At 39.8% G+C, this 18,541-nt stretch overlaps 1 protein-coding gene across 1 annotated transcript in view; it reads left to right on the top strand.

Moving 5' to 3' along the window:
• Positions 1–6: 6 nt before the first annotated feature.
• Positions 7–18,541, top strand: part of LOC123242340 (deoxyribodipyrimidine photo-lyase) — a 28,757-nt gene continuing 10,222 nt past the window's right edge. The window contains exons 1-7 of the mRNA XM_044670016.1: positions 7–13; positions 3,806–4,161; positions 4,270–4,415; positions 5,468–5,650; positions 7,685–7,843; positions 11,234–11,432; positions 13,795–13,947. Coding sequence (XP_044525951.1) covers positions 3,828–4,161; positions 4,270–4,415; positions 5,468–5,650; positions 7,685–7,843; positions 11,234–11,432; positions 13,795–13,947 — 1,174 coding nt within the window. The 5' untranslated portion in view covers positions 7–13; positions 3,806–3,827. The remainder of the gene's footprint in view (positions 14–3,805; positions 4,162–4,269; positions 4,416–5,467; positions 5,651–7,684; positions 7,844–11,233; positions 11,433–13,794; positions 13,948–18,541) is intronic.

Below are 18,541 nucleotides of genomic sequence, written 5' to 3' on the forward strand. Positions count from 1 at the left end.
CAACCGCCCCCAGGTGAGCAGAAGTCAGAGCGCCTCTCGGGCATGGCATGGGGAGCTGGGGCACCCCGTCCTGCTTCTCACCCACCCTTCCCGGTTTGGCGCCGGGCCTCCGGAACCTTTACAAAGCATGTTCTGCATGCGCGCAAAGCGTGTCCTGCACGCGCGCAAAGCATGTCCTGCATGCGCACAAACCTATCCCGGCCCTTGGAGCCCCGGGGTTGGGGGGCGGGGTAGGGAGAGCGGAGAGCAGGAGTGCCCAGGAAGGAACTTCGGATTCGGATTGGGAGACCGACGACGTGGCTTCAAATCCTGATTCTGCATTTTGTAGAATTAGTTCAGTTCCAGCTTCAATTCTAATGCAAAAAGGAAAGAGTCGGATGCTCTCTGAAGGGTCTGAAATGCTATGATCTGATCTTCATCACATCCTAGTAAATCTGCCCTAGAACAAACTAGGGAAATGATGGTCTCCCCTTTTCTTGACCCCCTCCTGTTGTAGCTGTAGCAGTTGAGCTCTCTGTTTTGGCTATACGTCCAATAAACGTGCCAAAAGCGGCTGGTAATTGTATGATACCTTAAAAAAAAAAGCCGAGACAGTCGCTAGAAAGATTTACACTTGCAATGCAACAAAGATGTATAGAAAAAGACACTATTTAGGAGTTTAAAACTCGATTTTTCTAAAGGATTTTTATATAGAAAAGTGACAATCAAAGGAAATGTTTCATCTGATTGGCCATACGAGTCAAATACGGGAAGAACAGAAAAATGAATTCACAGTCTACTTTAAACAAGGGATAAAGGATAAAGAAGCTGCAGCTAAGGTGAGATACAGGGTGTCCCAAAAGTCTTAGTGCAGCTTTAAGCATTAATACCTCCAGAAATATTAGTGCTCCATACTTTTAAAAAGACCACATTGGTAAAAAAATTTTTAATTAAAATAAAAAGATCACATTGGAAAAATAATTTATTTTATTATTATTATTAAATAATATATTAAATATTTAATATATTAAATATTTAAATTTGAAGTTTCTTATGAAAATTTAAAAAAAAACCAAAACACTGTACTCCTGACGGATCACTGTTTGATTTCCAAACCTTTGGGAAAAATTTTCAGTTGCTCTGTGACTAAAAGGAATTGCATTTGCAATCCTAACATTAAGATTATTCAAAGTAAGAGATTATGATGTCTGAAGATGATTTTGATGTGACACCACTAGAAAAAGTCATCCAGAAACTGTCCTACACATAGTGACAGGGTGCCTCATCTTATGAAGATTCCAATTGAAATTTTATTATTTGAAATTCACAAAACCAAAGTTTAAATTTAGATAATATGGCAAAAAGTGGATTTTTGAGGTAAATTTATGTATACATATATGTATATATCTATATGTGAGTATACATATATGTATACATACATAGGTGTATATATGTGACATCCTATATGGTACACATAATACACTGAAGCAAAAAAAATGGCTATTGGAAAAGGATAAAAAAAGTAGGGGTTTCTTTGTAGTTTTAATGCTTTATAATTTCTCAGCAAAATGCAGCAGTTTTCTTATTTAAAATGAACATTGCATCCTAACCCCAGTCCCAAAGCCCATTGATTTGGAACTCTTCTGGCTGAAGATGGATACCCTGTGTGGAGTTCTCATCCAGGTTCCTGTCTCCTTGAGTCACTGAGTCTCTTGCATTTCGGGTCCATCTGGCTCCAGCTTTGAGAGAGAAGATGGAAGAGGCCAGCCCCACTTGAGGTTGCTGAAGGAAAAGACTCTGGGAAGCCATGAGAGGAGTTCTGTCACATCTCTATCATGTCCCTGTCTCTAGCTTGCTACACTAGAAATTTTGGGGACCTTCCCCTTGGGTGAAAATCTAGGACTCTCAATGTTGAGCTAAGTTACCTCATTCTCAATGGGAGAGTGCCTTCATTCTGTATAGTCTGGTATATAGTTTCAAATAGATACTTTCTCTCATCTGTTGAATTGGATTAATTGGGTTTCTTTGATAATTCCTATTTGTGTTCATTGTAGAAGTGGTCTTCGGTGGAAAAGTCAAAGCTTTGCTAGTAAACTTAAGTTCCTGCTTCCTTTGATAGTGAACAGTGATCAGAATTTAGATCAAACCTGAAAATCATATTCTCTGGACTAATAATATTTAAGGGAGCAGATAGAGCTGATTCTAGCCCAGTACCACCTCTCTCTGAGGAGGGCAGAGTAGCCAAGTTTCTGCCCTTCTGCTTCCCCTCCGGGCAGGGGAACATAGGGGGAGAGGAGACTAATGATGTCTCTCTTTCTTCCTTTTGAACCACTCAATGACACATCTGTGCTATTTGGGAGGAACAGCCCTCCCAACAAGTGGGCCACTACTACAGAGTTTTTTTAGGTTCAAAATTAAATCCCATTTTGTAACTTGACTATGAAATAAAGAGGATTTTACATCGGAGATTTAATACTCACCTAAAGAAGCATCTTGGGGGCGGGTAGGTGGTTCAGTGGAGAGGGAACCAGGCCCAGAGATGGGAGATACTGGGTTCAAATATGACCTCAGACACTTCTTAGCTGTGTGTCCCTGGGCAAGTCATTTGACACTCTCCTCCCCCCCCCCCCCCATGTCTAGTTATTATCACTTTTCTGCCTTGGAGCTGTTGTGGGAAAAACACGCCCAAGTTTGTAGCAGGGTCTCACCCCAAGAATGGGAGACTCAAACTCTTCAATCTAAAAGTAAGAAAAGAATTTTATTTGAAGAAGAAGAGGTTTGATAGCCTAATAGCTGGTGGAATAGTCTAGGGACTGATCAGGTAGCCTTTGGACTGATGAATAAGCCCAGGGGCTAGTAAAGTAGCCTCTCTGGAGCTGATGCTTTAGCAGTTCCATGTGTGGAGTAGCAGCTTCCTCACCCTGTGCATCAGACGTGGCATATTTATTAGGATCTGGGGGCTAGTCATTTTTCATTCCAGAGAAATCTTCACCTCTCCCAAAAACCCTGGAAAGTGGGCATGACTAATGCAGGTGGAGGTCTGTTTGGGGGTATACATCACTAGAAAGGGAATAAGGAGCATGAGCAGGTTTGGAAGGTTCTTCTGGAATGCCAGAGTCCCCAGTACCAGGTCCCTTGTTCTCCATTGTCCACCTTGTCATCATTTGTCTTTTTGGGAGAGGTCTCACTTCCCTTCTGGAATGAGAATATTGGGGGAAGATGCAGTACATTGGAGGACCACTATCAGTAATTAATTGTATCTTACAGTTCTAAACTAAATAAAGAACAATGTGAGTAATTAATAAAACAGATTAGGCACAAAGCTGATGCCTGGTATAGAATATTACAGAATACACAGGATGGGTAGCTGATCACTCTGCAATTCATGCTTGACTAATGCTAAAACTACAGATTTTGCTGTTGATGTTTAGCCAGGGCTACCTGGTGAGAAAGATGTATGAGGGGCTTTTTCCTATTACTACCCCCTCACTGCTCACTGTCTGCCGCAACCAGAACCAGTACTTAGAATTGATTCTAAGTAAAAGATAAGAGTTTTTAAAAAAAGAAACTTCTTGAGTCTCTTTTCCTTCTTTCTTATCATTTCTCTTTCATTCCTTTTTCTTCTCTCTCCTCTCCCCATACTTACTTCTTTGTTATCTATCATTTTCTTTTCTTTTCTTTTTTTTTAACTTCTGCCTCAAATGATTAAATTGGATCCATGGAGCCCCTAGCTGAAGAGGGAGTTCAACAGATTTCCCACTCATTATCCCAAATTCCTTTTTCCTCTGTCTAATCCAACTCCTCCAAAATTTTTTTTTATTTCCAGAATAAAAGGAGTAAGACCCACCATGGCCCCCAAAAAGAGGAGCCTTGGTGACAACGATGAGCAAGAGAAGACAGAAACCCAGGAGAATAAAGCCAAGAGGAAGCCTCTCCAGAAACACCAATTCAGTAAGAGTAACGTGGTTCAGAAAGAAGAAGAAAACAAGAAAGAGGGAGAGAAAAAAGGAGGAGCAGAGGGCTTGCACGAAGTAGTGAAGCAGTCCAGGCTGCAGACAGCTTCCTCTGTGCTGGAATTTCGTTTTAACAAACAACGAGTGAGACTCCTCTCCCAGGACTGCCACCTGCAGGACCATTCCCAGGCCTTTGTGTACTGGATGTCTCGGGACCAGAGAGTACAAGGTCCGGAGAGGGGGATCACTGGGTGGGTGATTCTGTGGGTTTGGCACCTGCCTTTGTAGGCATTTGATTTTTTTTACTTCATTTTCCCTCCTTTCTCTATTTTTGCAGATAATTGGGCTTTCCTTTATGCCCAGAGGTTGGCCCTGAAACAGAAGCTGCCTCTACACGTCTGCTTCTGTCTCGCACCCTGCTTCCTGGGTGCTACCATCCGCCATTATGACTTCATGCTTCGTGGCCTGGAAGAAGTAGCCGAGGTAGAGGGGAAAGGAGAAGAGGCGGAGCCAAGATGGCGGCTCAGTAGCAGCAAAAGCTGGACCTGCTCCAAGAATTCTCCTCAGTGGGAGAGGACTTTATTGGACAACTGGAAAAGAAATTGGGGTTGTCTGTAGCTCCTTTAGGGGTGCAAGAGCTGGTTTTCATTCAATGGATAACTATTTATAAAATACCTGCTATGTACAGAAGGGGAAAGGGAGGAAGAGAGCAAGTATTTATGAAATGCCTACTGTGTACCCAATCCTGCAAGTATATCCCATTTGATTTCCCCAACCACCCTGGAAGGTAGGTGCAACTATTATCCCAATTTATAGTTGCAGAAACTGAGGCAGACAGTGGTTAAGCTACTTGGCCAGGGTCACACAGTCTGGGGCTAGATTTGGGTCTTCTGGATTCCAGACCCACTGTGTCCCTAGTTGCTTACTCCATCGTTGTGTGTGTAAGTGTGAGATTGGCATATAAAAGAATGTGGTAAAATGAATTAATTTAATTTAATGTGGTAGAGAAGAATGCACTATTGACTATGGAATAAGAAGACCTGAATTCAAATCCTACTACTCCTGTGACCCTGAGGAAGTCACTTAACTTGTTTGGGCTAAGTTTCTTCATCTAAAAAACAGTCTATCCCTTCAGCTCTAAATCGAGGCTTCTGTGACGTTAACATCTGGGTAATTTACATTCAGAACCATTGGATAATCTGCGACTGTACCATGGGGATAAGAGTCACACCTACCTTCCAGGGCTGGCGAGGAAATTCTATGAAATCTACTTGCAAAGCGCCTAGTCCAGGGCTGGGTACATAGAAGGCATTTCGTAAATCCTGGCGACTAGGGACCTTCCAATCTTCCAGAGTGACATGAGAGAACCCTATGGCTATGGCCTTAGTGCCCAGGGAGAGGAATAGGAGAGGGAGGGAGGGCAGCCCTGGAGTCCATCCAGGCTGAGGAGTTGGAGCGTGCCACAGATAGAGTGTGATGGAGAAACCTGGCCCCTGCCTGATCTGCAATGACACCCTTCTCTCTCTCTGTTGCAGGAGTGTGAGAAGCTGCACATCCCCTTCCACCTGCTTCTGGGCCTGCCAAAGGATGTACTACCCGCCTTCGTGCAGGCACATGGCATTGGCGGCATCGTAACGGACTTCTCCCCTCTGCTGCACCACACTCAGTGGGTGAAGGATGTCCAGGATGGGCTGCCAAAGCAGGTGCCTTTTGTCCAGGTAGGTGCCTACAAAAAAAATAGTGTTGTTTGGAAGGGTTTACATGACTCGTCTTTCTTTGTATTTTTTTTTAACCTTACTTTCCATCTTAGAATCAAAATAGTATATTGGTTCCAAGGCAGAAGAGCAGTAAGGACTAGACAATGGGGTGGGTGCCCAGGGTCACCCAGATAGGAGGTATTTGAGACCAGATTTGAACTCGGGTCTTCCTGACTCCAAGAAGAGCTCGTAATGCTGGCCATGGAGAGGAGCTGGGAAAGTGGTTCTGCTTTTCTTATTTGCAGAGGGATGGGACCACAGCCATTGTAAGGCAGGCCTCGGGACAGTCTGGTCACTCAGGTTCCAGGCTGCAATGAAACGAGGCACTTGTAGACAACATCTAACAGTTAACCAAAGGAGCCATAGTAGAGAAAGGATGTGTAACAGGGATAGGGCATTTATCATCAGATGTGACTTCTCCCTCTCTTTGTTGGCCATAATTGGGTGCCACTCAGAAGCTCTTCATAACAGCCCCTTCCTCCATTCGGCTTATAGCTTTGTTATTGTTGGAAGAGAATTTCTCTCTCCATTATGTCGCTTTTTTTTAACGTCATCTGTCAGTGACCTGGAGGTCAAAGACCACTGAGTAAATTCAGATATAGATGAGGCAAGGCTCAGAGAAAGGAATTTGTGAGGTGAAAGTGAAGGGAGGAAGGGAGGAGGATTGGAGGAATGGGAGAAAGGAGAGAGGAGAGAGGAAGGTAGAGGAAGGGAAAGGAAGGTGGTGTCCCCAGCCCCAGTGGGGGAAATCGATCAGAGCCCTACAGAGCTCAAATAAAAGATCTGAGAGCAACTTTAGGCTTTAGAATAGGTAGGTTTTATTTAGATTAGGAAAGGGAAGGTCTAGGGAAAACTAGGAGGTAGACTGAAAGGAGAAAAGGCACCAAGAGAGAGATCAAGGTCCAGAGTAGAGAGTGCTCTCTGGGTAGAGAGAGCTCCAGGGTAGAGAGCAGAGCTTCCAGGGTCAGAGAGAGAGAGAAAAGGTGCCAAACTTTCCCTTTTATACTTTCCCTGACACTTCCCACAAAGGAAGTGAGAGTTGTCAGGGGAAGTTGTAGCAGAGAGAGTCCTGGGAGTTGTAGTCTTCCAGGGCTTATAACAATTTCAAATGACACAAAGTTAAAAGAAACTAGGAACCAAGGAAAACTGAAACTGATTCCACAGGCACTGCGAGGGGGGGGAGAGGGCACCCCCCTCCTGTGGCAAATTAAGAAACTATGATTGGTTCCTTAGATGTGACCTGTGAGCGTTAGTGAGTGGAGAAAAGAGCTTATAAGTAGAGACCAGGAGGTCTTTGGGGTCTTCTGGTTGTAGTGTGTCCATGGTTGGCTTCAATCCATCATGGCGGCCAATAGATTAGTAAGCTATAGAGACCTCTCTACCTCTTTCCTACCTTTCCCTCTCTTTGATTTAATAAAGTTATTAAGCTACTATCAGCCTCATAATTTTAATTTTAATTATTACATCACCAAGGGTGGTTTACAGCCTAGGGGAGGAGAGGAGTAATTTATTCAGAAATTAAGATGATGTAAAAACAAAAGTTATTTATAAAAACAAAATATAAGGGAGGCAGCTAGGTGGCTTAGTGAATGGAGAGCCAGGCCTGGAGTCAGGAGGTCCTAGGTTCAAATCTGGCCTCAGACACTTCCCAGCAGTGTGACCCTGGGCAAGTCACTTAACACCTGTTGCCCTAGCCCTTATTGTTCTTCTGCCTTGGAATGAATATTTAATATTGATTCTCAGCAGAAGGTAAGGGTTTAAAAAGTTAAGACATAAAATAAAAAAGTAAGCATTTTCTCTGAGATTACTGAGAAGGCAACGACTTCATCACTGAGGAAGAAACCATGATTCCTTTCAGATTGTTAAACATTAACCCATCAATAGGTTCTTGTTGACTAGCTGATCTGTACGCCATGCCATACTAGGCATTGTGGAGGGATGGAAGCCCCGGTTTCTGCCCACAGGGAGTTTATAATCAAATTGGTTCTTCCGCAGGTAGACGCTCACAACATTGTTCCGTGCTGGATAGCCTCTGACAAGCAGGAATATGGTGCTCGCACCATTCGACACAAGATCCATGACCGGCTTCCTCATTTTCTTACCGAGTTTCCCCCTATTATATGTCATCCATATCCTTCAAACATTCAGGCTGAGGTAAGAAGTGCCTGTCCATTCTGGGAGGGCTGGGCTTGGGCCAGAGAGAGGGAAGGACCCAAAGACCTCTTTTTCTTCTTTTTTTTAACCTTTTCCTTCCGTCTCAGAATCAATACTGTGTATTGGCTCCAAGGCAGAAGAGTGGTAAGGGATAGGCAATGCGGGTTAAGTGACTTGCCCAGAGACACATGGCTAGGAAGTGTCTGAGGCCAGATTTGAACCTAGATCTTCCCATCTCAGGATTTGGCTCTCAATCCACTGAGCCACCCAGCTCTCCCCAAAGCATACTTTTTAAAACTTTATTTTTTGTCTGTGTTTTCTTTTGCAGCATAGCTAATATGGATTACACATGTAAAACATATATCAAATTAGTTGCCTTCTTAGGAGAAAGGGGAGGGAAGAGGGAATTTAGTACTCAACATTTGTTTAAATGGATTTTAAAAATTGTTTTTACATGTAACTGTAACTATATATATTACATATATATTCACACACACAAACATTTTCCAGAATAAAAAAATAGGGATGCATAAGCTGAGACTAGAAGGAAGAGATGGAGTCTATGAGGAGGAGGTGAAGAAGTTATTCCAGGCCTTCGGAATGACCAGATCAATGGCAAAGAGATGAGAGAGGGAGTGTAGTGTGTGAATATTAGAGAAATGCCAAGTTTGCCACATTGCAGATGAAGGAAGTGAATATTAATATAAAATTTTAAAATCTAAATTTCATAGATAAGGAGTTAAAGGACTCTTTGTGCACCAGCCCCTTCTCCCTCCTTTCATCTCATATCTTTGTTACCAAGGATGATTTGCAGTATAGGGGAAGAGAGATAGGATTTATTCAGGAATTAAGATGATGTAAAAATGAGTTATTAATAAAAATAAGATATGGTGGGGGAAGCTAGTTGGCTCAGTGGATTGAGAACCAGGCCTAGAGATTGGTTCTAAAATAGAAGATTAGGGTTTTTAAAAAAATCAAGGGGTAGCTGGGCAGCTCATTGGATGGAGAGCCAGGACCAGAGATGGGAGGTCCTAGGTTCAAATCTGCACTCAGACACTTCCTAGCTGTGTGACCCTGGGCAAGTCACTTAACCCCCATTGCTAGCCCTTACCATTCTTCTGCCTTGGAGTCAATATCTACTATTGATTCTAAGACGAATGGTAAGGGTTTTAAAAAAAATCAAAAAGATAAGAGGACTTGAAATCATGGTCATTTGAAGGAAATGAGGATATCTAGCCTAGGGAAGAGAAGAATTTGGGCTTGGAGGAGAGGGGAAACAGAATAGCTATTTTACGATATTAGAAGAAGGATTAGACTTATTCTTCAGGGTGACTTAGTACAAAAACATTGGGTTGGAGATGGGGGCTTGAGGGCCACACCTGATTCAGTTACTTCCTGCCTTTGTGGCAAGTTACTTCCATCTCCCAGAGGCTTCATTTCCTTGCCTGTAAAAAGAGGGAGTTGGATTAAGAATCCCCAAGGTCTTTTCTAACTCTGAATCTCTGACCTAAAATTGCAGAATTTTAAAACGTAGAATTCGACTCCATCTGAGTAAAAGCTTTTTCACATTTAAAGTTGTCCCAAAGTGGAGTGGGCTGCATTGAGATGGCTTAAATTCTATATTTCTAGACATCTTCAAGGGGAGACTGCATGACCACTAATTTCATTAGATGGTCGTAAAAGGGATTTCTTTCTGTTTGGATTGAATAAGTTGGACCTCTAAGGTCTCTTCCAACTCTAAAATTTCATGATTCTTTCCTGGATGGGGAGTGCCCATTTTTGAAAGAACGAATGAAAAAGCATTTATTAAGCATTTTTTATCTGCCAAGCTGTCAAATGGGCAGCTAGGTGGCACACTGGATAGAGCACTAGGCCTGGAGTCTGTAAGAAAATATTTGACAGCCATGTTGGAGTCAAGATGATGGACAGTTACCTGATTAGAATGTGGAAGACCTGAGCTTGGCAAGAGCTTGGTAGGAGCCAAAAGCAGTTAGGCTCGGTATAAAAGTCAGGGATTTGAAGCCATTTGGATCTCAGTGATGAGATATTTTGGTTGGGTGAAGGGTGATTTTGATAGACCGAGGTGTGCTCTATTCAATCATTAGCCAGCAACCAACTATAAATCTATTTCATCAGTCCCTGTTTCTGAATTTCACTGACCAAGAAGACCAACAATATATCATTCAGCAGGATAACCTTGACTTTAGGTTGGGCCTGTCTGGCCCAGCCAGGCTATTAACAAACCTTGATCAGCAGTATATGAGAAGATTCATCAATAATATAATTAGTTTAATACAGTTAAGGACTTCCTATTCCCACTTTCCCAACCATTACCGTGCTCCTCCTCCCTAAGTCAATTAGATATTAAATCATCTTTGAATTTACGACTGGCTTGAGCTTCATCAAAGACCTAGTGAGCTCTAATGGGTTATTTCCTGGGACATCTTAAGGGAAGAGGCTTATTATATCCTTCAAGATCAGTGAGTAATTCACAGTCAGTCATAAGCATTATCCAAGGCACAGGGCTTCAGTTAGGCAGAATTAGCTGAACAAATCTATCAGCAGATTCCTTGCGTGGCTGGTAGCCCTGGGATACTGTTAGCACCTGGAGTTTGGGACAAGCAGATTCATTATATTCTAGTAACATCTACTACAGTGGGTGATCTTTCTGGGTTCTTACTCAGGTGTTCCACTTAGGATTCAACACCCACAATTAACCCAGTTCCAGATCCCACATATCAGGTTTACATAACAAGTCAGAAAGGATACCTCTTCCTGAGTTCAAATCTGACCTCAGACTCCTACCAGCAGTAGAACCCTGAATAAGTCACTTAACCCTGTTTGCCTCAGTTTGTTCATTTGTAAAATGAGCCAAAGAAGGAGATGACAGACCACTCTAGTGTATTTGTCAAAGAAATCCCAAATGGGGTCACAAAGAGTTGGGCAGGACTGAAATAACTTAAGAACAATCTGCCAACCATTTACAAATTTAAGTAATACAAATTTAAAATAATAAATAATAATTTATTTTAGATAATACAGATTTAAAAAATTAAAGTCATTTACAGTAAAGAGGGGCCATGTGAAAAGGAGAAAATAGGTTTTTGTTCATTAAAAAGGAATTAAAATTAAAAAAAAAATTTCAAGGCAGTTCCTGCTCTCAAAGAGCTCACGGTGTAATTGAGGAAGATAATACAAAGAAAATCAACTGGAGAGAGGATGGAAAAACCCAGAAGTCCTGAGGGTGCCTCAGAAGGGCAGACGGCTAGGCCATGGGAGGGGGTCCTTAGGCCATGGAAGCAGGTCAGATGAGGGTGCCTGAGATCTTCCTGGTGTCATTGGGGAATTCCTAATTGTAATTACTTTTTCTCCTCCCCTTCATGAACACAGCCTGTGGACTGGAATGCCTGTCGGGCAGGATTGCAGGTGGATCGATCAGTGAAGGAAGTGTCCTGGGCCAAGCCAGGAACTGCCTCAGGTCTGACCATGTTGCAGTCCTTCATTTCCCAGAGGCTCCCCTACTTTGGATCTGACCGAAACAACCCCAACAAGGATGCACTCAGCAACCTTTCTCCCTGGTTCCACTTTGGTGAGTCAATCACCTTTTTTTCTTTCTGTAGCATTTCATCAGAGCTCTACAATTTCATTCTCTTATCAGTGGGCTGGCTCCAGAATAGGGTTTTTTAACTTGGGTCTTTGAACTTTAAAAAGAATTTTAATAACGATTTAAATATAATTGGTTTTCTTTGTAATCCTATATATTTTATTTTATTTTATTTTTATAACCCTTACCTTCTGTCTTAGAATCAGTACTGTGTACTGGTTCTAAGGCAGAAGAGTGGTAAGGGTAGGCAATGGGGGTTAAGTGACTTGTTCAGGGTCACACAGCTAGGAAGTGTCTGAGGCCAGATTTGAAACTAGGGCCTCCCGTCTCTAGGCCTGGCTCTCAATCCACTGAGCCATCCAGCTGCCCCCCCTATGTATTTTATTTTAGGCTTTTAAAAACATTGTTCTTCAAAATAAAATAAAAATTTAAAGTTATAATTATAATTTCTATTTGATTAATTTCAAACTTGCTATATATTTATATATATGTTAACAATTATAACCTTAAAATGAAATAAATGTAAAAGTATTCAAAATTTTTATTTAAAAGTGAATGTTAATATAAAACCCAGTGGGGTGGGAGAAGGGGTGAGAAAGAAAATGAATCATGGAACCATGGGAAAATATTCTAAATTAATTAATTAAATGCAAATTTTAAAAGAAAATAAAACAACAAAATTTAAAAGTGTATGTTAAAATTATATTTATGATTTTATTTGATTAGTTCCAAACTTGCTACATAATTATATATGCAATAAAAATGAACAGTTATAACTATTTAAAAATAAAATAATAACTCTGTTCTGAGAAGGAGTCCATAAGCTTCACACTGCCTGGGTCTGGGATACAAAGAGCTTAAGAATCCTTGCTCTGGAAGATGGAGATGGAATGGGTGAGATTACCACAAAGGAGTAAAGAACAGCATTCATCTGAACTTAAGATTCAAATCTCCTTTTATTCCTTTGTATTTGTGAATATGACATCTTTTGTAGGCTCTTAGAGTCATCACTTCAGAGCTAGAAGGATCAAGGTTGACGCAGTGACTCTTAATATCACTTCCAACCTTAAATCTGTGATCCTATAGTGTCATTTTATCTTTTTTCACCCTTAGTTTCCTCATCTGTATTATGGGGTAATAATAGCACTTATCTCCCTGGGTTGTGAGGATCAAATGAGATAGTAATTATAAAGCACTTACTTAGTGCCTGGCACATAGTAAACACTATATACATGTTAGCTATGATGATGATGATGATGATGATGGTGATGATGATGATGATGATGATGATGATGATGATGATGATGATGATGATGATGATGATGATGATGATGATGATGCATAGAGAACTGAACTTGGAATAGGAGAAATGCATTCAGATCCTGCCTCTATACTATAGATACCAGCTGTGTGACCCTGGCAAATCAGTTACCCTCTTCAAGCCTCAGTTTCCTCATCTGTAAAATGAGGGTGTTGAACACAAAGCCCTATACCTTCTCTCTAAATCCATGATCTTATAATCCACCAATAACCTCTGCCACTGTGGGCAGTCAAGTACTCAAAAATACAATTTGCAGGGCGGGAAAGCTAGGGGAGGAGGAACGGAATCACGTCGAAAACTGCCTGACAGCCCTACGTTTGGCAATATTTTTGTAGAGAAGCTTGTGGAGTCAAGGACTGCCCTGGCAGGAGTGCTTGGTGGTGCCAGGCCTGGTCAAGGAGATTCATTTTCATGAATTCAAATTGGCCTCAGACGTTTACTCGTTATTTGTCCCTGGCTGAGCCACTTCACCCTGTTTGCCTCAGTTTCCTCCTCTGTCCAATGAGCCAGAGAAGGAAATGGCAGACCGCTCCAGTGTCTTTGCCAAGAAAACCCCAGATGGGGTCACGAAGAGTCGAACTCGACTGAAACTATTGAACCATGGCAATGGCGGTCTCTAGGGTGGCGAGGATGCTTTCTGTGCCCTGAGCGGGGCTGGCCTAGTTGCTGTAAAAATTAAAATGAATACAAAACAATAACTTAAAAAATATTGTGATTTTATAAGATTTATTATTAATCACTAGAAATAAAGGAAGAAATAAATAACAAAATAAAACCACGTGTCGTGGCTAATCTACCTGTTCAAACAGCCCACGTTCCCAGCTCCACGCCACCATAGGAAGGAAAGAGAACTAGCCAGGCCAGACCCTTCAATTTAACCCCCTGTCTATGTCAGTTTGTAACAACAGGAAGCCAGCGGGCTCTTGGGAAATGTAGTTCAAAGGCCTAAAATTTCCAATAAGACATTGCTCAATTTTTTTTCCCCAATTCTAGTGTCCTTACTTTCTCCTCCCATCCCCAACCCAGGGCAGGTATCAGTTCAGCGGGCCATTCTGGAAGTGCAGAAACATCGAAGCCGGTACCCAGATTCTGTGGCTAACTTTGTGGAAGAGGCTGTGGTGAGAAGGGAGCTGGCAGACAATTTTTGCTTCTACAACAAGAACTATGACAAATTAGAAGGTAAATACCTCCCCTCAAACCCTGCTTGTACCTGATCTCATTGGAAAACCTTTTTAACTTTTCTCAATTTAATAAAATATTTACTCTTGAATTAAATTTAGACAAATGCTATTTACTATATTATCAGTAAAGATCTATTTATTCCTTTGATTTCTAGAGCTTTTAAAAGAAATGAATGTTGGTTTTTGTCAAATGTCTTTTTGATATCTGGTGATATAAAGTCATAGCATTTTTATTCTTTATATTATTTCAGGTGGTTTATCATATTTATAATCTTCGGTTGAACTAACTATATTCCTGATATAAACTCATCTTGAATCACATGTTTAACATTTTTTCAGCCTACTTTCTAATATTTTATTTAAAGTGTTTGCAACAATGTTCATTGGGGATACTGGTGAGTGAATTTCTTTCTCTGGTTTGTCTCTGAATTTAGGCATCAAGACTATATTTATATTCTTTTTGTCAACATTTTTGTTGTATTGGAATTATTTATTTTTTGACTGTTTGATAGAATTCATTTGTGAATCCATATGGTCCTGAATTTTTTTCTTTAGGAATTAATTTATGGCTTATTCAATTAATTTTTTTATATTTTGTTATTTAAATAGTCTATTTCTTCATTTTTAATCTAGTTTAAATGTTTCTGAGTATTAAACTATTTCCTCTAAGTTATTGACTTTGTTAGCATGTAATTAGGCAAAATAGTTTCTAATAATTCTTTTCTTTTCAGTTCAGTTGCTATAAGTTTTACTTTTTTGTTTTGATATGAATGTTTTTGCTTACTGTTTCTGTTTTTTATTATTTATGTTTAATATCCTTTTCTTTTTAAATTTTGAATTCAAATTCTGCTCCTACTCTCCTATGACTTCCCTTACCCACCAAGAAGGCAAACAGTATGATATCAGTTACACATGTGAAATAATCCAAAACATTTCCATAGTAACCATATTTTTTAAAAAGGAAAGAAAAATAAAGAGAGAAAATTATATTTCAGTTTTCCCTCAGAGTTTATCAGTTCTCTCTCTAGAGGAGGATAACATTTTTCATCATGAATCCTTTGGAATCGTTTTGGATCATGGATCATGGAATTGTCTTGTATTGACTCTATTAGCCAAGCCTTTCTCTGTTGGACATCATTAACAACATTGCTGTTACTGTGTAAAATGATCTCCCAGATCATCTTGCTTCATTTTGCATCAGTTAATATAGCTCTAGCCACATTTTTCTGAAATCACCCCTTTATCATTTCTTATAGTACAAAATTATTCCATCACAATCATGCCACAACTTGTTCGGCTGTTCCCCAATAGATTAGTGTCCCTTCAATTTCCAATTCTTTGCCACCACAGTGAGAGTTGCTATAAATATTTTTGCACATAGATCCTTTTCCTTTGATTTTTTTTTTTTGAATACAGACTTAGTAGAGGTATCAATGCCTTTTGGCATTGTTCCAAATTGTTTTCCAAGAATGGTTGGACCCACAATTCACTTCTCAACCAGCAGTTCATTAGTGTACCGATTTTCCCTTCATCCCTTTCAACATTTGTCATTTTTTGATAGATATGAGGGGGGTACCTCAGAGTTCTTTGAATTGCATTTCTCTAATCAAAAGTGATTTAGAGCATTTTTCACATGATTATTGATAGCTTTGATTTTTTCTAAAAATTACTCGTTCATGTCCTTTGACCATTTATCATTTGGGGCATGGCTCTGATTTTTATATTTTTAACTTGGCTTCATACTCAAGCATATATCTGAGAAGTAAGACCCTTATCAGAGAAACTTACTGTAAAATTTTTTTATATTCATTGTCCATAGCACCTTTTAGCAAAATGTAGTTTCCCTGAGTATCCCTTAGGCCTATTTTGCTTTTGCTTTGTCTGAGATCTTGATAGCTATGCCTGCCTTTTTTTTTGGGGGGGGGGGGGGGTACAGCTGAAGAATGATAAATTCAATTCTACTCCAGCTCTACTTGTATGTCTTTCTGTTTCAAGTGTGTCTTTTGTAAACAACATATTGTTGGATTCTGATTGCTGATCCATTCTGCTCTCTGCTTCTGTTTTATAAAGGGTGAGCTCATCCCATTCACATTCACAGTTATAATTAATAACTGTGTAGGGCAGCTAGGTGGCTTAGAGGATTGAAAGCCAGGTGTAGAGATGGGAGGTCCTGGTTTCAAATGTGGCAGCACTTCCCAGCTGTGTGACCCTGGGCAAGTCACTTAACCCCCATTGCCTAGCCCTTACCACTCTTCTGCCTTGGAACCAATGCACAGTACTGATTCTAAGATGGAAGGTAAGGGATTTTTTTAAAAACTGTGTATTTCCCTCCATCCTGTTATCTTGTTTCTTCTTCTCTCACTTTTTATTCTGTTTTTCCTCTAAAGTCTGTTTTGCTTCTAATCACTGCCTCCCTTAACCAGCATTCACCCTCTTTCTTCTACCATTCTCCCTCCTTTTTCCACTTATTGGGTAAATTATATTTTTCTACACAACTGAGAGTACATATTTTTCTTTGAACCAGTTCTAATGAGAATAAGGTTCAGGCATTATCTGCCACCCTCCAGTTTTTTCCTTCTTTGTAAAAACTCTTTCTTGTGAGCCTATTTTGTGTGAGGAAATTATGTTTTAAAAAATTATTTTCTTCAGTCAACTTTTATATCTCTTTTTCCATTTGGCTAATTCTGCTTTTTAAGGTGTGGTTTTCTTTAGTATTTTTGGTGCCTCTTTACTGAGGTGTTAATTTTCTTTTTTTCATATACATTTACTTGCATAACTCATTTCTTTTCCTAATTTTCCCTGTACCACTCTTATCTCTTTCAGGAATTCTTGTCCAGCTTGGGTCCAGTTAGCGCTCGCCTTTTAGGGTTTTTTGGTATCTGTTTTCACATTGTTGACTTCTGGGTTTATATCTTGGGCTTCCCTGCCACTGTAGTAGCTTCATAGGGTCACTTTTTTTTTTGGTTATTTGCTCATTTTTCTAATCTGTTTTTTTTTTTTACTTGAAATTTATGTTTAAGTGGGATTCTGAGGGTGGAGAGGCACTGTTCCAAGCTTTGGGGGGTTTGTGCTGCTGTCTGTGAGTTTTTGGATGCCTTCAAGGTGGTTTAAATCCTTGTGAGATGATGGTGTGATCCTGGGAGATGTACTGTATAGTCTATTGCTCTCCTGGTCTGTAGGCTGATCTTTACCAAGGACCTGTATCTGTAAGCTCTAGCACTGGATCTGCAACTCAGAACTACTTATGGGCAATAGAGTTATCAGTCAGTACTAGCAGCAATCAAATGCTGCAAAAAAAAAAAAAAAATGCCAGCAAAAAAAACCCAAAAAAACTAGTGCCTATAATCTCTTTCTGAGCAGTGTCCAGTCCCCTCACCATCTCTGGGCTGAAAGTTCCCCAAGCTATTGCTATGGCCACTCTTTCCAACACCAGCATCCAGACAGAGCTTCCTGAGACCTCAACCCCAGTGTTATAAACTTTTCCTGTCTACCTCTTAAGTTTTTCTAAACTGCAAAAACATCACCCTTTTTGTTAGCTCTTCCACTACAAAACTTGACTTGAGGTATTATTTTAAAGTTATTAAGAAGGGAATATTGGGTATCCCTAATCAGCCATCTTGGCTCTACTTCCTTAATGTTTTTTTAAACCAAATTTTCTATTTATCTGTTTTTTTAGTTTTTTTAAAATACCAGCTCCTAGTTTGGTTAATTCACTGTCCTTTTTCCTTTCAGCTTTGTTAATCCCTTCCTTAATTTTCAGAACTTCTAGTTTATTACTTAGTCGAGGATTTTTTATTTGTTGTGGTTTGTTTTTTTTCCTTATTGCATGTTCAATTCATTGATTTTTTCTTTTTTTTTTCTTTTTGATGAAAGGAATTAAAGATATATGTTTCCCCCCAGAACTGATTTAGCTGCATCCCATAAGGTTTGGTACGTTGCCTCGTTGTTGCCATTTTCTTTGATGAAATTTTCTGTTTATAAATTTGTTCTTTGACTCTATCTCTTCTCTAGAATGATGAATTGCTGTTAAATTCTTTATTTAAAGGCTCTTTATTGATTATAACCTCAATTGCACTATGATCAGTAAATGATTTGTTCACATTGCTGTTTTTCTACACTTTGAGGAGAGATCTTTATACCCCAACACATGGTCTATTTTTGTAAGAGTGCTTTGTATACCTAAGCATATAAATTTCTTCCTCTTCAATAATTTCCAGAAATTTATCACCTTTAACTTTTCTAAAGTTCAATTCAGATCCTTACCTTCTTTGTTTATTCTTTAATTAGCTTCATCTAGTTCTGAAAAGGGGTATATTAGTTTACCCCACAATTATATTTATTATCTCTTTCTGCCTCCAATTTGATTAACCTTTCCTTTGAGTTTTAGATTCTTTTATTAGAAACATAAGTAATGACATTGATTATCTTTGGTACCATGGTCCTAATGTAATTTTCCTGCTTATTTCTTTTGATCTTTTTTACATTTACTGTAGCTTTGTCTGAAATCATGATTTCTAACCCTGCTTTTTTGAGTTCATCTGATATTACTCCATTCTCTGATTTTTCCTTGTGTTATTGTTTCATGTATGGAT

This window comes from Gracilinanus agilis, chromosome 3 (assembly GCF_016433145.1).
Source record: "Gracilinanus agilis isolate LMUSP501 chromosome 3, AgileGrace, whole genome shotgun sequence".
In the NCBI taxonomy this organism is placed as follows: Eukaryota; Metazoa; Chordata; class Mammalia; order Didelphimorphia; family Didelphidae; genus Gracilinanus; species Gracilinanus agilis.